This window comes from Arvicanthis niloticus, chromosome 13, assembly GCF_011762505.2.
Source record: "Arvicanthis niloticus isolate mArvNil1 chromosome 13, mArvNil1.pat.X, whole genome shotgun sequence".
NCBI lineage: Eukaryota > Metazoa > Chordata > Mammalia > Rodentia > Muridae > Arvicanthis > Arvicanthis niloticus.
Window position 1 is genome coordinate 40,959,318 of NC_047670.1, and position 24,259 is coordinate 40,983,576.

At 42.6% G+C, this 24,259-nt stretch overlaps 1 protein-coding gene across 3 annotated transcripts in view; it reads right to left on the reverse strand.

Annotated features, from left to right (window-relative positions):
* Adcy8 (adenylate cyclase 8) overlaps positions 1 to 23,562 on the reverse strand; it is a 215,879-nt gene extending 192,317 nt beyond the window's left edge. For 2 of the 3 annotated variants that reach the window (XM_034516538.2, XM_034516537.2), the window contains exons 1-2: positions 22,913 to 23,561; positions 20,016 to 22,174 (exon numbers count right to left, since the gene is read on the reverse strand). In XM_034516538.2, coding sequence (XP_034372429.1) covers positions 20,016 to 20,987 — 972 coding nt within the window. In that variant the 5' untranslated portion in view covers positions 20,988 to 22,174; positions 22,913 to 23,561. Of the gene's footprint in view, positions 1 to 20,015; positions 22,175 to 22,912 lie in introns of all 3 variants that reach the window. The other variant, XM_034516539.2, reaches the window with a different exon arrangement.
* Between the last annotated feature and the right edge of the window lie 697 nt (positions 23,563 to 24,259).

Here is a 24,259-nt window from a genome sequence, read left to right on the forward strand (position 1 = left end):
TGTGATAAAGTGAGTTAATTACTTAGCACCCTGACAGATAATGAACATTCAGTACATGCTAGCTGCTGCTGCAAATGTTCATTTCTTTCTCTCTGATCTTTCAACGTGGGTTTATTTGCCATAATTTTTCTGGACTCTAGCTATTGTGACAATGGCCTGTACTACACAGATTAGAACATGGCATCAGTATAAAGGTGACAGATATGTGTCTGAAAAGTCCTAGGTATACACTCTCTGGTGTTGGCAGTTACTGCAGATCAAGGGTCAGGACGGTCGATCATATAAATCTTCAAACTTGAGAAACTGATTCGTAGAGGGTACTCTGTTAAACTCGGGGTCTGTAAAACTCTAGGCTCCCAGGGTATGTTAGTCAATGAAAAAGATAACATCTTTTTTTTTTATGGGGACAGAGAAAATAAAGAGTAAAGAGAAATTTAAACTTTCTCTGTACTGGAAATAATGTACTGTGAAGGTTGTGTCTATTTAAGAACGAGAGAAAATGTCAGTACAACTATTCACAGAAATGCATTTCTTTATTCATCCCTCAATAAGAAGAAAAGTATTTTCCCATGCACCTGCTATGTGTCAGGCCCTGCTATAGACACAATAAAATATGGCCATAATTTCTGGTTTCCAGCAAGAGTAGAAGATAAGCATTTTTATATCAAACTAAGTTAATGAGGAATGTAAGAGGAGGTTAGGTAGGGACTTATAAGGAGAGAGGTCACAAACATAATTAAGTATCTAAATGTAGATGTCCCCACTGGGTGGATGACTCGAGCTAGATCCTAAGGGAATCGCATGGACCTCTGTAGGGAGGAGATTTGAACAGAGGAAATAGTTATGCCTGTATAAGAGCAGACTGGTATGTTTGAGGATTTCATGGAAAGAAGGCTGGAGCAGAGCAAGGATGAAGATAATAGGATGAGCTATACAGAAAAGAAAACAGGATTGTATGGACAGCTTTGGCAACATTCGCTTCAGTCAGTATGAAACAGAGAACCATAGTACTATTAGAGCAAAGAAGGGTCCTGACTTCATTACGTTCAGGGAGCATGTCTCAGAGAGCCACTGGTCCATGTGCTAGAGCTGTCAAAATACAGAATGGCTGGAGGGCTTCCCTTAGACCTCTTTCTGAAACTTCTTTGGACAAAAAACCAGATCCTTCTGGTCCATCCAGGATATTGGGACCAAAATCACTGCTTTGATTAAAACATGTTTGGAGGACCTTAAGAATTTTATCCGTCTTGGAACATCAGCTCTTCTGAAGGCAGAGCAGGCAAGAGTCTGAATCAGGTGACTAGAAAAATTCAAGCTGAGATTCTTGGCTCCTACCATGAGTCCCTTTTCTCCAGAAAAAATGCCTTGGCTTTTTCATTAAAAAGTTACATTCATTCATTCATTCATTCATTCATTCATTCATTCATTCATGTGGTGTAGAAGTACTCTCCTTCCACTCCATGGATCCAGGAATCAAACTGAGACTGTCAGGCTAAGTAGCAGGTACCCTTACATGTTGAGCCATCTCACCAGGCCATGGCTTTTGACTTTATGCACAGGGGAAAATGTTTTCATAATTGACTTTTATGACTTGGCACAAGAAAAGCTGGAAAATGAGATGTGAGTACCCCACATATATGCTGGAATGTTCAGGGGCAGCACACACACATGTCATACACATGCCCTGGAGAGCCAGCCATTGGTGCATTGATGGTGTTCTCATTTTAACCCAATAGCCAATTCTTTGTTCCTCAGAGCTACTAAAATAGTGAATATGAAGTTTGCTGTGTAAAATGATAAAACCCTTACTGGGAGATAAACAATGTAGAATCAGCCTGTAGCTGTTTCAGAGTCTAGAAACCTTCCAGCAAACTGGGGAGATAGTTCATTTAGAAAATTGCTTGTCTTACAAGTTGAAAAATCTAGTTTGATCCACAGATCTCACATCTAGAAAGACAGGTGTGGTAGAAAGACTTAATCCTGGTGCTGGCGAGGTAGAGACAGATGCCTAGGGCTTTCTGGCTAGCTAGTCTAGCCTACTTGGTGAATGAATTTCAGGCCAGTGAGAGATCTGTCTCAACAACAAAGGTGCTAAAATACCAAAGGAATGACACCAGAGTTTGACCTCTATCTATATTTCTGTCTCTCAGACTCTCTGTCTCTCTGTCTGTCTCTCTCACACACATATACAAGCTCTCTCTCTCTCTCTCTCTCTCTCTCTCTCTCTCTCACACACACACACACACACACACACACACACACACACATACACACACCACACACCTTTCTAGGACATTGTTTCCTTGTTTGGTGAATAATATTAAGGCTAATAACTTTCCATATTTATATGTGTATGTGTGTTTATGTGTATGTGTATATGATGTGTATATGATACCATCTTGTATGTGAAGGAATACATTGTATTATAAATACTAAAGATGTGGTTTTTAGATATGAGTGCTCTAAGTGAGTGGGTCATTCAGAGTAAATGTTGATTCTAGGGGGAGAAGTGGGCTTTGAAATACATGTTCTACTTCAATATTTAATCAAAATAGTGACTCAATGTAATTCCAGCACTGTCTCATTTAGCTATTAATATTTTGAAAGGTCAAAAAGAACGTGCAAAGAAAGAGAAGAAGTTAAAAAAAAAAAACCTTTTAGTAAAACGTACCAAAAGAAAGGTCTTAGAAAATTGATGTGTCAGTGTACTGTTCCAGCTTTCAGTTGCATGATGTTGCCATATGAGTTTAAAGTTATCAAGTACATACATTTACCTGTTAGTACTTTGCCCAGAGTCTGATGTCAACCTTTCAGTGGCTAGTCATTCTAACCTCCCTAGTGGTTCTATTTACTCATTCAATAAAAATCCATTGAACATCTGTGCTCTGGGAATTGTTCTTAGGACTGGAGAAGTGTCAATAAATTATAGAGTCAAAGTCCATACATAACAAGCTTCCATTGTACGCTGCATAATGTCAAGTAGCATTCATTAGGTTAAAAACTGTTTGGGGGAATTTTCTGTATCAATTCTGTTTATTCTCACAATTTTTAAAAAATGAAATACATATGATAATTTCTCCCATTTTACTGAAGCTTATGGAAGCTAAATATCTTGATAAGTCAATGAATTTTGGTGTCAGAATACTAAGCTGATACTAGAATATGTGTCCTCATTAATTTTACCAGACCATCCTCTTCTATTCAGGGTGAAGTGTAGGAGAGCCATTTCCTGAAGATTAAAATGTTGTGAAGTTATGAATACAAGTCTTTATTTTTTCTAGTAATGGAGGTCTTTATGACTAGCCATTTCTTTCAGTAGTTTTTAAATATTATCTTTACTGGTTCTTCCAAAATGAATTCTTTTATAGGCATCTCAGTCTAAACTGACATGTCTTCTGTCTCAGATACTACAGAAATATTAGGGACTCATTTTCTGTCTTCTATACCTAATTCAGTTAGCATCAAATTCTTCTTCATGAAGACAACAAATGATACACTTTTATTTGCTATGTCAGTCTTACTGAGAGCCAGCCAGCAGCAGACATAAGCAATAAGACAATAGTAATTATGTTTAATAGAATAGATGTTTGCTTACCTCTTAAATGGTAACATCTATTTAAAGACTTGGAAACCACAAGTTCTGTTACAGGACACAAGCTATTAAAAGAAATGTTATCTTCCTGGCACAAGAATTTTGCGTGGGGTTCTTGGAGTTACAATTTGGCAGACCCATTAGGTCATCTTATTTTGGTGCAATTCTTATTGAGTTTGGTTCTGAAACTGTTTAAAGTGCAAACTTTAGCCTTCGCTAGCCTTCTCCTTTGAACAGGGGAGAAACACCACAAGTGTGGTAGAAACATTACTTGAACTCTGATCGAACCTAAGTTTAGTTTCCTAGACATTGAAATTCTTTAGCCAGCTTAGTGTAGTAGACCATACTTATATACCCAGAAGAACAATTTGAGTTTAAGGTCAGCTGGAGACACATATGGGACCCCCCCAACAGTCACACACACAGGCACACACACAGCATGACACACACACCACCACCACACACTCACAATCACTACTGAACAATAGCTTTGGGCATTCCTACTCCTTTATTCTTAAATAATTATCAAACATGGAATACTAGTAATATTTTGGTGAGTAAACAAACAAACCTGCACACTGTCTTCATTGTGCTTCCTATATGATTGCAAAGTCAGACATAACAGGCAGGAAAAGAGGGAAAAAGAATGAGAGGAGGGCAGAGGGAGGGAGGAAGGAAAGGAAGAAGAGAGACTAGAAAATTATATGAGAAGATTAAAGGGAGCAAGAAGAGAAGGAAGAAGGAGAAGGAGGAGAAGGAGGAGGGGAGGGGGAGGGGGAGGGGCAAATAGAAGCAGAGTGCATGCATATACACCCTGGTAACAGCAGCAGGAAGCAGGGAGGAGAATGGAAGGGGACTAGTTAAAAGAAAAAGAAATAAAATAATAGGAAGAGAGAGAAAGTGGAGAAGGATGTGGAAGAAGGGGTTTCTACGAAAATGAAAAGGTTCAAAGTACAATTAAGTTGTGACATAAGAGAAGGCATCCCTGAGATATTGCTCTCTTTGAGGACTCAGGCAGAAGAAGAGCAGAAGGCATGGGTGTTTCTGATGCTCTGAATGAAACCCTGGGTTGAGGAATGAGAGCATGATGCAGGATGGCACCTTCTGAAGGAGACAGCGCCAGCAGTAAGATGTGCAACCCAGGAAAGAGCAATGAGAAACTAATGGCATTTTCTTGAACACCTAACATATTGCAACAGGGAAAGATCCACTGCTGTCCCTGGTAAATTGAAACTGGAAAGGGGAAGAAATAGGTGCTGCTGATTTTTTTTTTTAAAGGCACAAAGCAGAAGGAGCAGAGATCAAGCTAGACAGGGGAAGACTAACCATAGAGATAAACAGAGAGATATGGCAGAGACACTTCTTTAAGCTTTCTGGCTTGGCCTACTGCAGGAGTAGAACAGAGAACACTGGGCCCCAAAAAATCAGGCCTAGGAGGACAAGTTTGAGGAAACAGCATGATATACTGTATAACATCTCTCTGAAATATAAAATATTTCTTAGACTTCCTTTTACAGTCTGATTTTGGTACAGTTAACCAATTATTTGTAACTTCTAGAAGAATCCCAGAATCATGAGCTTCAAATTGTAGAGGATGTTAAAAAATATTATTTTGTTCAAACGTTCCTCCTTTCACCAAATCCCTGGCCAGAAGCATCTGGCTTCTGCTGAGTACCTCCAGGGATGAGTTTTTAATCTCACAAAGCCTGGTGTGCTTTCAAAGATTTATAAATAGGAAGGCATTTGTTTCTTCCCCTGGGAAATAGTCCCACCTGTCTCCAGCCACTACTGTTGCCTTGCATTTATTCTAGTGATATAAATTATACATCAGATGGAGCAACATCTGATCTGGTTCTTTCTGGTTCCCAAATCTCACATACACAGTGGAAAGAAAACAGAAGTCCCAAACACCCAGGGCATGAAAATGACTGTCTGCTGTACATCTCTTAGACACCAGATAAAGAGGCATAGCATAGAAAACTAGTCTAGTTGAGGATCATTCAGAGAATATACCATGATTACATTGCAGTCATTCTTTATTAGAAATCATATTTACATGTTAGTAATGAAGAATTAAAATAAAATGGACTAAATAAATTAGGAGTATAATTTGCACCAGTTCAAAACTCCTAGTTGAGTGTGGTGGTATCCACTGGAAAGCCCAGGATTTAGAAGATTAAGGCCAGAGTAGAATGAGTTCCAGGGCAGCCTGGGCTACATAATGAGTCTAATGCCAGTCTTAACTTTGTCTCAAACACAAACATACAAAACCATAAACACACACACACACACACACACACACACACACGTGCTCAAGAATAAAACAGACATAGTATATTGTTGGTATAATGGCCTAAAGGCATAATCAATTTCCTAGGACTCATATTTCTTTGTTATCTACTCTCATCTGTGTGGCCTTTAGTTCTCTTCATGGTCTATGATGGTTAGTGGCTGTTTGGGGAGTAATGGAACTTTTAGGTCATAGAGCCTTGCTGGATGCAGTATAACCCTCAGGGAAGGTGCTAAGAATTTATAGCCTCACCCAACCTCCAGTTCACTCTCTTTCTGTATGTAGATGGAGATCAGATCTCTCAGTTTCTTGTTTCAGTGCCTGTGGCTTGCCTTCCTTTTTATCATAGACCCTCCCTCTAGAACCATAAATTAAAATATATTCTTGTTTCTATAAGCAACTTTTGGTCATAGTGTGTTATTGTAGCAACAGAAAGCAACTCATGTTGCATGGGTACTCAGAATCAGAAAAGAACCGTTTTCCATCTTGAAGCCTACCAACCAATAGCAACAGCAGCATTGAGAAGTGAGTGTCAAATGTGAATGTGTTCTACCTGCCTCTAGTTTAAGAACACTGAAGTCTTTAATGGGAAAATACCTAGGAGGGATTTTCTAAAGACATGCTTCTCAAATATCACAAAGTAGGAACTTGGTGATGCCTACGTGGGGCAATGGCTGGAAGTGGCAGATGGTAGGGAAGGGAGCAGTGGGGACCTCTGTCACTTTAATCAGTTTAATACTTGATTTACTTTGCCAGGTAATGTGCTGCTATTGTAAATCTCAATATTTTCACACTATTCTATGGCTGTAAGTATTTCTTTCTATGGATTTTCCTCTGATTTTATTGGGAATATATTACTTCACCATCAGTGTGTGTGTGTGTGTGTGTGTGTGTGTGTGTGTGTGTGTGTGTGTGTGTGTGATTTATTTTGTTTTGTTTTGATATTGGGATAGATCTGCAGTTTGAAATATGCTCATGCACATGAGAAAGGCCTGATAAAGTATATTTCATTGTCTGAGTCTTTATTTTCAGGATACTTTAAATACAGTGACCTTCACCTAATGACTAGCCAGATCTTTTGTGCAATATAGAAACTTGTTATCTGAAATGCTTTGAATAAGGAAAGAATTCTATGTACAGAACCACAGAAAGACACAACAACACTAAATGAGAGCTAAATAATTTTTTGTAAAGAATGTTCTAGACACATGGTAATAGAAGCAGCCTTATGACCAGTACTTTTGTGTATGAGAGGAACTAAAGAACATGTTGCTTGGTGTTTAGTGGTTATCTTCTCACCCCAAGGTGTGGGTCATGCCTCATGTGTGCTGATATTGTTATTGGTATTTGGGGTGATACAGCCATCCTGTTTCTTTCATCTACAACTCACATGATCAACAGAGGAAACCATTGTTCTGTGTTTCAGAGTTCTGTGCCAATCACTGAGCAAGGTAGTCTGCTACTGTATGCCTCTCCAATCTCTCTTTGTTAATGGAATCATTTCATCACTCAGCTTTTGGTCATTGTTGTTTATTAGGTTCAAATTCTTCCTTACTCATTATTCAAAGAGACATTGGCAAAAGGAATCTAAACTTCATTTGGATATACATGAAATGACTAAGCTATAGCAAGAAGAAGTGGGTTCATCAAAGCGTCCTTGTCTCTTTCCTGGGGGAGCTACAGACAAATAAAACTGTGTAAAAACCACTCTTCCAATATAGATATTTGGGCTGAGTAAATGGCAGATCAATCATTGTTGAGCAATGTTGACATAAAATGGCTTGTTGATCACAGCAAACACACATTTAGAAATCCAGACAAGTGCCACAGTCACTAATCAGATATTCAAAAGAATCAATTGTCTGTCAATTAAATATCACGGATATCAATCTCTCTAAAACAAATTCCGTGACTATAGTAACTCACGGCCTTACAAAGCAAATAACCCTATTATTGCAGCTCAACCAGCAGAAGAATTAAATATTACAATCCCTATGGTAAGTTTCTCTTAGTATTTGCTCAATCATTTCTCATGAATGACATCCTTAGACTCTCAAGGTCAAAGATGTTCAGATGTTGTATTTTCTATAAAAATTGCCATCATCTGATTTAGGGAAATCAAGGAAACCCAAGACAAATACAAAACACTATATCCATGTTAATTATAACTCAATTTCACAGTGTTTGTAATTTTTCTTCTTTTCATAGGTAGGTGTGTGTATGTATGAGATATGTATGCATGTGAATGTGAAGACCCCAGATTGATGTCAAGAAAATTTAATATTTTTTTGAGGCAAGATCCTCTCACTCAACCCAGAGTTCACTGAGAGTCTCACTAGCCAGCTTGCTCTGGGAATCCCCTGCCTTTGCAGGCACCACAATCACATGACATGTGTGTGGATTATTTATCCGGTTTTCTTGCCTGTGTTGCAAGTACTTTAACTGCTTAGGTTGCCCCCACCCATGGTAGACATTTGTTGCAGCACAGGAAGCCAAGGGCAGATGAATGGTATGTTCAAAGTTGTATTGCTAGATGATATTTTAGGTGGTATTTTTAATACCATACCCTACATTCTGGATTCTGTAGACTAATATCAAAGACATTGTCATTATTTGGAATACCAGCTTTATTCATCATTTTCTTCGTCACTTATAACTATTGCCTCTGAAACTAGTCTAGTTAACCCAGATAAAGTGTCCCTAATAGACCATCAGTTTCAGTGGGAAGCATTGGAAATGGAAAACCATGGATTGGAGCTTCTCATTAGTCCCTGAGTTTTAGGGAGATAATTTCACTCTTTTGAACTCAATATCCTCATATCTAAAGTGGAAGAAGGAAGAGCAGTGCTGACATGACTGCTCAAGCATTTGTTCACAGAGAGGTAAAATGAAGAGTGAGTTCTAAAGACACTCGAGGAAACATTAGGTAAGACCATAGAGACCTGATGGTGACTCAGGTGCTACTTGACTCTGTGTCATTTACAGCCCTGCTGTCAAGACAGATGTGGAGATCAGGAGATGGGTAAATTGAGGCAGAACATGTGGACAGGAAAAGTATGATAGAGTCTGATCTTAGCTCTATAAAAGAAACCTTTAAGGCATGATGGAAATTTTGGCTGTGAGAGGCCAAAGTCATTTCTTTGGCCAAAGTTACAGAGAAAAATCCAGAGTAAATAGGATACATACATACACACATACATACATACATACATACATACATACATACATACATACACACATACATATTCCACTGTGCAGTTTCTTTCTGTCTGAGATGGCGTGAGCAGGCCCCGATAGCTTAAGTGATCTCATTATGTACTTTGTAGGAGAAAAGGGCAATACTAATATTTCATAAATAGAAGAGGCAAGAAGGCTTTGTAATCATTGATTGCTCACCACTCGGAAACATGAGTGCATCCTCCTGGATGGGCTAATAACCACTAGGCTAAGAAGGCTTCACCAAAGAACACAGTGATTTTGCCTTTAACCTTGCTCTCATTGACTTAGTTTCTAATTGGCAGTAGAAAAAGGAACTGCATGGGAGAGTACTTCACGGAACTAAACACAGAATAGTTTCTTATAAACATTTTCCAAGACTTTCTAAAGACCTTTTGGCTAACATCATTGGATACAAGCTTTAGTTTTTCAGTAGTTTTTACATGAACTGGTTTAGTTAATGTGCAATGTGGTCTTTACATGGTAGAATTGAAGCTGCAGGAAGAAAAAAATAGCCCATTTTGTACAATGCTCTCCCCTTAAGAGTGAGGCAGAGCTTACTGAATACCAGGACTCAGGTAAAAGAGGGGAACAACACTTTTCAGACCACACACACTGAGCATGCACAAGAAAGGCTATTGTTCGGGTGTCAAGCCAAGGAATGGACTGAGAGTGTACATGGAATGATAAGCTGATGTGGATCCCAAGACTCAGAGCCAGGCCGATACAGAGCAGGGAAGACAGAGGAGAGAGCAGCCTTTCTCTTAGTATTAGGGCTCTACTTTGAATTGATGGGTGTGACCCATTCAGAAGTTCCAGGAAGTCATGTTGGTGAGACTTCCTGGATATAGTTTCTGGGACTCATTCCTATGAGACACAATTGCACAGCAAACTCACCATTCCTTCATCTCTTACAATCTTTCTGCTGCCTCTGCCAGAATATTCCCTGAACTTGCTGTATGGATGTGTTTTATACAGCCCACTGAGCCTGGCTCCACAACTGCCTTTTGGGTAGTTTTCTGTATAGTCTCCCTCTGTTGCAATGAGAAGTTTCCTCCAGGAGGGGTGAGGACTGTACTTATCTGCTTGCATAAGGACAAATACTTAGAATGTAGTTAAGGACTATGCTAGTTTAGTCATGGTTGAGGACAGCAAGAAGGGGTATATGGGAGGGTCTGGAGGGAGGAAAGTGAAGAGAGAAATGAAGTGATTATAACCTCAAAAATTGAAAGAAGTGGTAAGTATGAAAAACTGCCAGGGATGGGTAAATACTCACAAATAATTCAATACTATAACTTTTATTTTAATGAAATGATTTGGATAATACTTTGAGGTTTTCCTTATATTATTTAATAAATAATGACTAGTAAAAACAGCTTTGACATCTTGGACAATGCACACCACAGGGTAATGTCTGACATAAGGAATAAAGGAAGTGACTTCTGTCATTGTTGTCTCATTGCCTGTTGGTGACCCTGTGAGATCTGGGAAGGGATCAGAAGGAAGGAGGTGGGCGGGCCATAGACATTCATTCCACTAAATGAGAAGCATGACATTCAGAGCTGTCTTTGTGCTGTGTGTTATGCTAGTGACATAGGGGCTAGTGACACAAAGATAATATGACCCAGTGGCTGTCCTCAAGGATCTGACAGTCATGGAAAGGTGATGGCACTGTTGGGATAAGTAAAAACTTAGGCTATGGCAAAGGTCCAATGAGAGAAACTTGAACCTTGCTGAAGCTCCTGTCTGCCCTCCCTCATGTGGGAAAGAGTATCTGGGTTCCCGGAGAAGTATTTCAGTTTTCACAGGAAGGTCAAATGAACATAGTAACTGGGAGTCCCCAGAACTGCAGACCTTCCTGACCCTGCAGACCTACCCTGACTTTGGGTAGACTCATCCCCCTGCTATAGGTTACTAGGCTTGGGATAAATTCAGCTTGTGGTAGATAAGATGATTTACAAATAACTGGCCTCAGTCCTCGGATGGCTCTTTGCATAAATCTCGTCAAGAAGAAAGAGCCACATTCACCTCTTTTTTTTTTCCATCGAGTTTGACCTTTCCTTTGCTCTAGTTCCTATAAGAAAGGTTTCATGCTTTAGAGAGCTGAAGTCAAAAGAAGCCAAGATCTGCATATGATAAAAGTGTTTGCTGAACACTCTGCTCTGGATGCCTTTTGAGCACCAAGGACAAACTCCCCTACCTCATCACTGGATTCACAAACTCGCTGGCCCAAATCTATCCAAATATCAGCTCTGTTAAAGCACAGCCTGGTCAGTTTGGTACTTAGTAGTGCCCCAGGTCTAGAATTCACAAGGATGTAAACAGATACTTAATAAATAGTTTACCAGCTGGGCGGTGGTGGCGCACGCCTGTAATCCCAGCACTTGGGAGGCGGAGGCAGGCGGATTTCTGAGTTTGAGGCCAGCCTGGTCTACAGAGTGAGTTCCAGGACAGCCAAGGCTATACAGAGAAACCCTGTCTCGAAAAAACAAAAACCAAACCAAAACAAAAAACAGTTTACCTACTTAATACCTGTTATCCTAGTCTTCCTTATTAAAACCTAATGCTGCTTTTGAGATGCAGGAAAATCTAGTCTATTTTCATCATTCCTTGCTGATGTAGTAGCCATGTGTGGCAATTGTGTTCCTTACAATGTAAACATGTTGATGCTTTATTAGGCACAGATCCCAGAGAAGCACTCAAAAGAACAGTCAGTTAATATAATCATATGTCTTTAACTTTTAGACCTATTGCCCTTTCTTCTTCTCCCTTTTTCTTGAATGCATACTAACCCTGATTACTTGTAGGTGTAACCAATGGCTTTCAACTGAAAGAAATGACCACCAATATCAGAATCTTCCTAGGGACAGCTCCTATGGATTGCAGACAGTACAGCTTTCCCTTGATGAGTCTTCCTGTTGGAGACCCTATAATTTAAAATTGTGGCTTCCCAGATTAAAGACCATCATCTCTTTAATGGTTGGTGTGAGACACATATAGAATAACCTACATCATTGTCATGGCAGAACCACAGATATTTGAGGACAATCACCATATTCCTCTGATATTCTTTCTAACTTCAATGTCTGCAGTGATTTTCCTATATTTTTCTGATCTTGTTTTGTTAAAATTTGGGAGCTGTGTTTCTTACGGTCTACATTGAAAAAAGTACATGTATTGTGATTGTATATTGACTATTTCTTAGTAGTTTATGAGCAATCTCATGTATTTGGTATGCAATCATAGATATGGACACATGTGTTTGTGCAAACACATGTGTGCACACACACACATACATACACACACACACAAATGAAAAAATTCTGAATGTGTTTATTCCAGTAAATTAGAAAATCAGCTGGCACAAGTCAAGGATGTGATTTTTAAAAAATAAAGTGGTTATAGGTTTTGTTCTATAGGTTGGTTATAGGTAAAAGTTTTGCATGGTATGACTTTAAATATAAATAAGTGACAGCTTAAAAATTCACACACTTAGAAATAACCTTCCCCCTATGAACGCTCTCACCCTATTAATTTCAATTTCTTTTTACATATAGTTCAGGTCTTCACCATATAGATCTTAACATTCCTTAATAAAGAAGAGTTGGAGTATGGGTATTAAGTAGGTATCTGGTTATTAACTATCTGTCTACATCCTTGTGAATTTTAGTCCTGGCCTGGGGCACTAAGGATACCAAACTGACCAGGCTGTGCTTTACCAAGCTGATATTTGAATAGATTTGGGCCAGGGAGTTTGTGAATTCAGTGATGAGGTGGGGAAAGTTTGTCTTTGGTGCTCAAAACACATCCAGAGCAGAGGGGGAGGCTTGTGCCTCATAGGTATTTTACAAAGTGCAACACCAAAGTTTAGGCATCTATTTCAAAAAAAATAGAGCAAATTAGATAACACACTATCTAATAGACACTTCAGGTCTTGTGTATATTAATATTATATATAATTCAGGTAAAGAAATTGACGTGACAAGAATTCATTCAAAGCCCAGTACAGAGATAGTGATGAAACAAACCATTGTATGTTTATCTGACATCAGATCGCAAACTCAGTTCATTGGTTGCAAAGATAGTCCCGTGGATGCAGTTGCTAAGAAAATGGCTTTCTTTCATTCTAACTAGGATGTGGCTGGAGGCTCCCACTGCATAAACAGCAGCTCCATGGTTAATTAATCCTCTCTGCATTCGTCTTCTACCCCACAGGGCTGACTGAAAAATCTTGCAGTGAGAAAAGCTGGCTTCTCAAGTGCTGCTTAAGTGACCTGGCTTCCTAAAATATCCTTCATAAACAAAACTCACATAATATAATTTGAGTGTGTAAATCCAATTACATTTCCTGGGGAAGCTTGTGGCCAATTACTCTGGCTTCCCCTGCTGTGGGTGGTTGACAAAAGCAGCATTCCTGTACTCATCCTGAGGAAGAAACTATTTATATAAGCCATTATCTGGCTAACTGGGGTGAAAACCCATGTGTCACAGATGTTCACCAACTTCCAATGCTGCTGCTAGACATTAGACTCTTACTTCAGTTGGGAAAAAAAAAACAGAAATTTGATTCAGAAACAATATGTCAACTGAATTGATGTATTGCCTATTTTGGGCCTACTGGTCTCTCAGAGAAACAGTGTCATGCCCATTTGTTGGTGAGAGAAAAGGTTTGAGATGAATATTGCAACTGTCATCTGTGTTCTGGAAACAAATACGTGCGGGATCAACTCAAATGGACCAACTTGTGATGTGAATAAATTAACATCCTAAGAAATATTTAGACAACAGTGAAATGTCACAGATGATTGTAGTCCTCTAAGTGTGTGTGTGTGTGTTTAATCTTTTCCTCTTATGCTTGGTTTCACTTATTTTTGGTGAGGTCTTAAATGCCATCAATCATCAGAGTGTAAATATGACTAATGCATTCGTCCCACTTAGCAGGACATTGCAGCTGCTGTTCCTAAATCCGTGTCACCCCCACCCATGTCCCCAGTTCTAATCTAATTGTGCTCTGGCTCACTGATGGCAGTCAGGTGACATAACCAGATATGAAGGGAAATAAATTTATAATTTAATCTTGAACAACACACATTACACAATCAGTTTACAACTCTCTCTAAATATACAGACACCAAATCTATTTGCAACTCTTAGACAAAGATGCCCATAGACCAGGGCCATGAGGTTTAATTGATCATTTTGGCATCACTAAAAATCCTTTATGAAACCAAACCACTCTCCACCATAGCAGACAAACAAAATGATGGTTCAAACAAACAAACAAACAAACAAACAAGGCAAAACAAGAATGAAAAGCAGAAATGAAGAAAAGAGAAAATAAAGTCCATGAAGGGAAGACTTGCATTTTCAGAAGCAGGAGAATAGTAGCTCCAATCTCCAGCAGTCAGAGGCTCCTCTGAGGAAGGCAGACACTCAAATATGTCTTTGAAAGGCATTTTCAGACATGCTTGTTGCAGTTATTATTTTAAAGCCTATATGAATATCTTGAAAGAATGTACAGAAACAGGGGTACTCAGGGTTTAGAAACTGAACACCCTAACTAGAGAGGTAAGTTAGGTTGGAGTCAGAATCCAATCATACCATTTAAATGGGTAGCTCTGTGCTCTGAACTGAGTGTTTACCATGTTAGGGGTAGTTTAAATCACATCCTTTTTCGTACATTATGTGGTCATAGAATCTCTTGATTTGATTTGAGTCAGATGCAAAGAGCCCTAGTCTTAGACAAAGATGTATAAATGCACTTGTGTTTCAATTGTATAAATGAGAGGAGAGAGACAGAGAGAGAGAGAGAGAGAGAGAGAGAGAGAGAGAGAGAGAGAGAGAGAGAGGCTGTAACTCCATTATCTCTGCTTTGTGCTTACTCTGAGGTCAATCCCTCACTTAAGTGACCAGAAGTGCATACTTAAACTATAGCTTCTTCCCTAGACCCCAGCTGCTCCTGTCACACCCTTATCTTATCTGCTACAATTTCGTGCTGTCCTACAAGATTACTTGATAGGACAAATAGCAGTCTAACTGGGTCTCGTTATTCGTCAAGTTCAAGAATCATTATTTAATCAGTATTTGTCTGGCTGTAGTCTCTGCTGTTTGATGAGATGTGTCTAAGACAGGAAAGAAGTTTCTAACTGACAGCGTGACCTGTGGATTAACCTGGATTTGCATACCTGTCTGCATTTGTTCACAGAATTATCTTGCAGAAATCACCTTCTCTCTACACTTATCTCCTTATCTGCTCCAACAAGAGGCACTGATGACTAATTAGCCACTGGCTGTAACATTTCAGATCCCCCAAGAGAGAAGCACACTGCAGTCATCTCTCTGGTTAAATATTACTACTCTCGGTTTTCCAATAACTAAATGATTTCTACCATCCTGTGTCTAATGAGCTGAAGAATGAGAACAAGATGATTTTCAAATGTTAGGTAGTCCCTCTTATTGTCACTAGAAATTAAAGCAGAATAAAATGCTAATCATAGCTTTGGTGCTTAGACTGTATCTGAAGCCTTTTTACTATATTTTATTTATGCATATAATGTCATCTTATAATACATTTTTCTGATGAATAAATTTGACTGGTTGGATAAACAATTGGCTTAGGATGGAGAAATATCAACTTCCTAGAGAGTATTGGAAAGACTCTCAATATCAGTCATTTGCATACCATTTGTGAGGCTGACACAGTTAAATTCAGTGTCTGAAGGGCAGACCTCAGGCTACCTGAAACTGAACTCTTGTAGGGGCATTAATTAAAAGAAAAGTTCCAATTGGGCTTTGCACCTTGAGAAGGGTCCTCATTATTTCCAGTGTTACTGGACCCAGAAAATATGTGGGAAATTTAGGTGATTGTTTACATCTTCCATGAACTATAATCTCTCTTGGTGTGTGTGTGTGTGTGTGTGTGTGTGTGTGTGTGTGTGTGGTGTGTTGGAGATTGGAGGGTAGTGATTTAGTTTGTTATCTGAGTAGAAAGAATACGAACAATTTCTATGCTGAGGAGAATTCTCTCTTTAGTGAGTCTTTTAAGATTAAGACTCATATCCACAGTGGGAATCAACTTGTGATACATATTCACAAGGGGCTTTGTCTGCTCATATGGAGGGTCTGCAGGGATTTGAAGCACAGTGGTTGCCCTTTCAAGACACAGATGTGATTTCTTAGGAGTGGAAACAGTAGCAGCAGAAACTCGTGGCTTGGATTAAGAAGGCAATTACTGGCTCACTTATTACTTTTGAAGATGACATTTTCAGTGAAGTGAGACAGCTGACAGGGTGTTGCTGACACTTTATTCTCATTTTAATCCCACAAGTCTTGAAAATACTAAGTTAAACCTGAGCCATCTTCTTAAAGGGAATTAAGATTAATGCAAAGAGCTGATATTCAAAGGGTTTATGGCCTTAGGTTGATGAATTGGTACCCAGCTGAGCAGAATGATGAACTCATTTTAAAGAATCTATGCCATTTCTGGCATTTTCTCTGTGAATTCCCTTCTGCACTTTTCCTTAAATGCTCATCGGTGGAGTGTATGTCCTATTACTCTCTTGACTAGCAAAAGGGGCCCATCTTACTGTTAGTTTGCAGAAAGGACACCCTTAGAGGTTGCTGAAGGATCGTTAGCATTGGAGGTCAAATTCTGATTTTTTCCTTATCCCCTGTTAGCTCCATAGCCTCAGAAAGTCCCCTTTGTTTCAAAAAATCTGACCTTTCTTCTTTGAAATTAAAAGAGATGCCTATATGTCATCATCGGGTCTAACAACACCAACAAAGGATCTCAGCTCTATGTTAACTACCGTACAAATGACATGTTATGTGTTCTGACTTCTCCAAACAGTGTTTAGAGGTAAGAGCCTGTCTTATACACAAACACCTTAATTGTTTATACATGCTTATATGGATGTGCATGAATGGAGGATTCTTTCATCAACAAAGAGTTTGGGAAGTTGAATATCTTATAATCACGTGATGAACCGTCTCAATTGTATGGTGATTCCCTTAGGTGCCTAGTCAGTATCTGGCATTTGTCTAAGTGCTGTGGATAAAATCAAAGGCAATCTCTTGCTCTTTTAGTGTTTGTGTTTGAGAGAATTCAGGTAAAAGTAAAAGAGACACGACAAAATGATAAGATAGTTTCAGACAGGATAATTGCTGTAAAGAAACCAAAACAAGTCTTTCACCAGGGAGAGAGTAGCCTGTGAGAATCTGCCAGATTGTTTGAAGAACCTGGAGAAGGGGGTGTGCGGGGAGAAAAGGGGGGATTGACCCAGAATGAAGATGTAAAGACAAAGAGGAATGAACATTCCTGAAATATATGGAAAGATGGGTAGAGAATGTAGGGTCTGTAGAGGAGCAGAAGAGGAAGTCTGAGAGGAGGAGAAGCAGGCCCTGGGGGATAGTCTGTGGTGAGGACTTAGAAATTCACTATGGTTGCCCACAAAGGGTCTTACCAAGTCTTCAGTGTGATTTATATACTGAACATAGAAAATCAACTAGTATTTCTTAAAAATAAAGTAGAGAAAAACAAAATAAAACGCATTTCCCACCCCAAACCAAGAAAGCAAATCAATCAATCAATCAAACAAACCCAAAATAACACAAACCTAGGGTTTGGAAAAGAGAAACCCTCCACTTTTCCTGCAGGCTCTAAGAAGCTTGCACCCCTAGGGGGCGCCAAAGGAAAATATTTAAAGGAACTTGCAGTCCCAAGCTGAGGAATACTATGGCCCAGGTACCTTCAGTATGGCGGAAAGGTCACCTGGGCTATGAAATCCTATTAAACCAATAACCTGTCCCAAACAGAAAGATGAATAGGCTTATTTTACATGTAGTGAGCCTTAGTTTTCCCAGTGGAGAACTGTTTATCATGGGATGGGAGTGGGAAGACATTGGGGGTTATTTTTAATCTTTTCCCATCTGGTAGTATTTGAGTAGAGTATCAAACGAATATGGAGTCAGAATTTGCTTGCTGGATTTACTTGGCAAGAAAACTATATCTATACTTAGAACTTTGAAGACATTCATAATTTGACACTTAGGGTGTGTTTTTCTAAATACTACCCCGGCATATTTTATGTGGTCTTTCAGTAATGTGCATCAAGGAAGGCTACTGTTGAAAGGCAGTGGGTTGTAAATGAGGCTTTCTGTATACATCAAATATCCATGGTTGATTGTGAGAAAAACTCAGACTAAGTTAGGTCTTCAAAGAGGAGGCGAGAAGCAGGAGACAGGTGAGGAGGATACAAGAGGGAAGGGCAAAAGAAGGAAGAAACAATTTGCTGACATTGAAACATAGTAAAGAAAATGAAGAAAAGAACAGGGGTGCTTGGAAGAAAGTGGATTTGCATGCAAGGGGTTCAGGCATCTGTGTTCACAGATTTGGAAATGCACAGCTTCTACATTGTATAATGTTATACAACCCCAGGCAAAGACCGTAAGGCCTTCTTTAAGGGACACTTTACTATCCATCAAATATTAAAGGCTTGGGATATTTTTGACAGTATATTCACCATAGCCTATAGCAGAGGTAAGTTGAGCTACCCAGCTCTCAGCAAGGCTCTTCTCTCCCTGTTTCATGCCTGATGATCGCAGCCACATACCTTAGATACTCACTGCTTTTTCTAGAGGAGACATTTCAAAAAGCACGGTCCAAACAGCTAACCAGACAAGGAACCTCAGCAAATAGACGCAGAACCATCATGAAAGGAAAAGGACCCCCAATCCAACCAAATCCCAGAAGGCAAAGATGGGCAAAGTTTTCCATTGGTACAAGTGATCTGCAGATCACCAGTCATTTCTAGTAGGAGTGTCCATCGTGAGAACTTTCTATTTATACTTGGCTACGAGAGTTTTAACATCTATCCAATCCAGCAAGGGTAAGCAGAGATGTTGAAGACAGGACAGATTTGCACAAAACGGCCCTTAGCCAAGCATCTCACAGTTGCTTTCTTCCCAAATCGAGTCTGTTGATGTTTCCCTCTGTAAGTGAGAAGCCCCCACACTCACTCTCCCTGCTAAGTACCAGATATTTGTTAAACAAAGTGTCAGGTCATTAATTACCAATTGGTTTTAGTGAATTTAAACAACAGATTCTTTGTCTACCTTCCTGGCCATAGACAACATGAACTTTGTTCACATGAGCACATCCATATTTAATGAGGGAGAGGAAGAGGGGGTGGGGGAAGAAAGGAAAGTGACTAGTTGGAGACTTCGTCTAAGTATTTCATTAAAGTCGTCTACATTAAAATGTCTCTTTTAATGAATAAAAGCTTATATCCTTTGCCAAGTGTCTGCCATCCTGCAATTCCTGAGACCAATTTATTTATTTGTTTGTTTGTTTATTTATTCATTCAGAGATCTGGGGCTGGGCACTGTAATAAGAGATGAAACCACGGCAGATCCCCAAGGGCACTAACATTTCCCAAATAAAATTCCTGTCATTTTGAAGGCTGGGGAGGACCTATTGGAGGGCGCCCGGTACTGCAGTTCTCCGTTTAGCAAAGATTTAAATCCATTCAGAAGACAGGCCAAGCAGAAACCCAAGTGAAGAATCCCTACAGCAACCTGCTGTGAGTTAGCAAAGCGCCACAGTTGGAATCTAGGCAGTTCTCCCCTTCTGTGTCCTTCCTCGGCGCCTGTAGACTTTGGGTATCAGCGGCAAAGGCTTATGTTAGAGGACAATTACAAACCAGAGTAGAAGAGTAAAGTTAGCCGTTTTGTTCCAGTTTCCAGTTGTTATGAGCCTTGAAGCCCCTCCCCACGCCCCATCCCAAGGACGCCCGCCCGAAGCCTAAGTAAGCTAGGGAAGCCCGACTTACAAGACTAGGGCCAGCCTAGCTCTCTAGAAGTTATTTCTAAACAAACCAGGGGAGTGGAGCGGGGAAAGCAAGTGCAAGCAGGAGTTACCTGGTTGATGGAAAAGACTGCTAGCCTGGGTATGAGCACTTGAAGGGTGACTTGCAGCAAGGATGTGCCCAGGCCGGCCAAGATGGCCCAGGTGAGAGGCAGCGGAAGCATGCTGTAGGTGGCGAAGAGTGTAAAAAGCACGTAGCCTATGCCGTCGCCCAGAAGCCCATAGCCCAGGCCTGCTGCCAGAATCTGGGTGGTCATAGCCACCCAAGTGACCACGCCGCTGTATTGCAGGTAAGTGTGGGAGGTGGTGTCCTTCCTGACCACCACGAGGGCGCAGATTACCACCTCGATGCCAGTGAAAAAGCCTAGCAGGATGCCCTTGAGAGGGTCCATGGGAGCCGAGGCCAGGCTCAAGTGCAGGACTAAAAGGGTGAGTTTGGTTAGTACATCCAGCACGTTCATCACTACCTCCGATTTGCGCCTCTGGCCCAGGAAATAGCGTTGGTAGAGGCGCTCCAGATCCCGAGACTTGAAGGAGTTGCGGAGGGTTGGGAAAATGACCCCTCGGTAGCTGTATCCCCCATTGAGGAAGAAATCCGAGTTACTTGGGGCACAGTCAAGGTGCAGGAAGCCCAAGTCGCCCCCTCCCCCGCTGCCACTGGCACTGCCGCTCCCGCTGCGTTCCGGAAAGACTTTCGTACCACCGGTGTTGTGCGCTCGCTCTCCCGGGCCCAGAGAATAGAGAGGCAGCACCGACTCACTGGACAGCTGCGGCGCGTGGTGGTTGGGTCCGCTGCCCGCAGGGTTCGAGGCTTTACGGGAGCCGCCGCCGCCGCCGCCGCCGCCGCCGCCGCCGCCGCCACGGTGCCCGTGGATGAAGCGCTGCTCGGTGATGTGCCGCACCGCCGTCTGCCACAGCAGCCGCTGCGGCCGAGAGCCGCTCCCGCCGTCGCCGGCCGGGGGCGTCGGTTGGATGGTGTAGAGTTCCTCGCTGCCGCTAAGGCAGTGCACATCCGAGAGCTCCATGGCTCTGGTCCGCAGGGAGGGAGGCGCAGACACTGGCAGCTGTGGCAGTTGGGGGATAGGGGTTCCTAAAGACCCGAAGGCCGCTTGGCAGCGATCCCTTCTTTCCTAGGCTGCTCGATTGCAGGAGCCCTGAGCAGGGCCCCCACAGGTCAAGTCATAGTGAGCCCCAGAGCAAGGGGGCTTCTGGTAGATTGCAGCGGACCCCAGCGTACTGGCAAGCCACCTTCCCGCCAATCAGCTCAGCTTGGATACGCAGTGAAAGTGGTGGCTATTTGTCTACGAAATCCTCGGCGCTCTGAGCCACGCAGTCCCTTTCTGCGCTCAAGCTCCTTGGCTGGCTCTAGGCTCAGCGTCTTGGCGCAGTCTTCTCCAAGAGGCGCCTGGGCGCCGCGCTTCTGCTGCGCGTCGGGCGGGTCCTGGCTGCGGCACTGGACTCCGGACGCCCACGTCTCGGCGGCTGCAGAAAGGCTGGCCAAGGGTGACCGATATCCAGGATGGGTGCTAAGTTAGCAGCTGTGGCGGCAATCGTCGCCCTTCGGATAACTCCATTGCGCCGGCATGGGGAGCCGGGGAGGAGCTGGAGGCGGGCGCGATGAGGCAGGAGGTGTGGGTGATGGTGAGGTGGCAGGACGCCCCGCGGGAGGGCAGGAGAAAGGTGGTATCTTTAGCACTAACAAGTCACCAAACAGTTAATTTGGAGGTGTGCTGAATGAAGCTCTCTCTTCCGTCCCTTCCTGGTTGTGGCCACTTCCAGAGCAAATTCTGACAGCGCGGGTTCTGGACTGATGCATTCCTCAAGGAGGATCGTGGCGGGGCGCTAGCCCCAGGGTCCCAGCCTCCGCTACAAGACTAAGTCACTGCTGCTAGCAGCGATTCTGATGGGTCGCAGCACACAATTCCCATCCCCTTCACTTCGCTCTTTGGAGTCCATTGGGCCTGCCAGACCCCAGTGGGGTGTGGGGAAAGAACAAGTGGGGAAGGCTGTCAAGCCAACAGCTGAGTACGAAGAGAAGCCACTGGAGCGGATTCCTGAGCCTGAGAAAGGAGCCTTGGCGGGTGAGGCGGCGGGCGAAAGGTTTCAGCGAGAAAAAAGGCTCCTGGCCGAGTGGAAGTCGATGAGACGCCTCCGGATCCAGGGAAGTGCGGGGGCCACTCGGGCGCTCGGAACCGCGCCGCGGGACCGGAGCCTGGGAGGAATTTGGAGACCTGTCAGAGCGGTCAGACACCCGCGGCGACTTAAACCCGCCCCCGCGCCAAACCACGCCCCCGGAACCCAGGAAGGGGGGTTGACAAGGGTGGGGGCTGGGACACGGAGGCACCCAGATCTGCACAGGACGCCCTAGGTCTTGAAGAGCGGCACCGGTGGGTCGTGCGGGCGCGGGCTGCTGGAGCCCCCGAGCCTGGCAGCGCGCTGCGGTGGAGCGCTCCAGCTGGCCGCGCCCGCTGGTTCCTCCGCGGTTCTTTTTTAAGCACTGGCTCCTGTCCTTGGCAGGTGCAGCGCCAGGATCGTAGGCCGCTTTGCCCACGAACTCCTCGAGACCAGAGACACGCACTAGAGGGGCTCGTTTCCGCCCTCCCCACTCGAGAGCGATGTGATGTGTGTGTGTGCCTGCGCGTCTCACTCCGTGTGTATTTAATGCCAACTTTCAGGTTAAAAACAAAATGCTTCCAAGAAGCCGCTCTCATAGGGGTGGACTGCCTCTTACTAGTCTCTGCTCCAAGGGTCTGGATAGTAGAGGGCATTAGGATGGGGGCGTGTTCTGCTCCTTTCGATACTAAATTTGTCCGGGTTTTCAAGAAAGGTGCTAAGAAGGACCTTCGGGAAGGCTTTTCCAGGGGCCTCCCGGAGGCAGCCTTCCCGCCTGCCTAGGTTCCTCAATGAGGATCTTGGTCAAAAACCCAAGTTGCCCCGCAGCGGTTCTTACATCAGCACCCAATCCAGCGGGGTTCTTGGGTTCTGGCTTTTCAAGGATCTGGTAGCAGTACCAGTCTGGAGCCCGGCTGCAGGTGGTGGAAGTCATCACCTCTGCCACAGCGACTGCGGCTGCAGTCAGTGAAGCTCCAGCCCTGAACACAGTCAGCTGATGGCCAATGACGTCAGGCTCTGGGAGCTTTCGCAACCCCGCGGCGTCCCATGAAATGACCCGGCCAAGCTATCCCCAGTACACGGTTACCACCGCCACCCCATCCCCATTCCCACCTCCAACCCCGAGATGGCGTTTTCTTTTTTAAAATGCCTATCTCCAGTGCAGACAAACTAGCTCCTTTTGGTCCTAAGCAAAACCAGCTTTCCCTGAGGAGCCAGAGCGCCCTCCTCCTACCCATCCCAAACCGTTCCCAGGGTTATTTGTAGCGGCTGTGCCCCAGAAACCTGTGTTTTGACCCCTCTTTCCAAGTCTTATAGGTCACCTGCATCGCATAGAGCATCCAGAAAGAACAAGGAAAAGTCCTTTAAGGCACTATACCATTCCTCACCAGCATTTCTGGAATTTGGTGCACTAACTGGAAAAGATCGCTCAAGAGAGAACGCAATTAAACGAGAAGCGAATTTTATTTTAAATTCAGCTTGTGGTTATATTAATTCGTTAACTGTAAGGATCTCCTAGAATGGCTCCTCGACCCTTGGGAGCTAGAAGTTAAGAGCAAAGCATCTCAAAGAAAGAAAGAAAGAAAGAAAGAAAGAAAGAAAGAAAGAGAAAAACAAACAGACAACCAAAAAACCCAACCAACAAAACAAACAAACAAACAAACAAACAAAAAAAACCCACCAACAACAAAACCAAAACCCAGAACCAGGTTGTTATTTGGACTTTAATAAAACCAACGTATTCATCAGTCTGAACAGTTTACTTCTCCTTTTAGATTCTTGGACTCAGGCTTTCTGAAACTTCTGAAACTCTAGGGTGGGTAATCTTTTAATTTGGAGGAGTCAGAGAAAGAGGGATTAAAGAGAGAACTGTCCCCAAAGCTCTCTCTTCTGGTCATAGAGATGGGATTGTGGTTTATCTCTTCCTGAGGGCACCTGCGAGTCGCCTGTGTCAGTGACCACCTAAACATCAGTGACTAAGAGAGACTCTCTTCAGGTTCTTACTTCTGTTTCCTGGAACCTGAAGGTTCAGCCTGGATCAATGAGGAGTTCAAGGCAGATGGAACTTTCCTGTGAAAATCTTCCTCCAAGCTGGACGTTCCCCGGGATGATTTATTCAGCACCAAGAGGAGGCAGACTAAAGAAGGGGAGACTTGGGCCCAATCAGACAAAATGACTCAGGTTG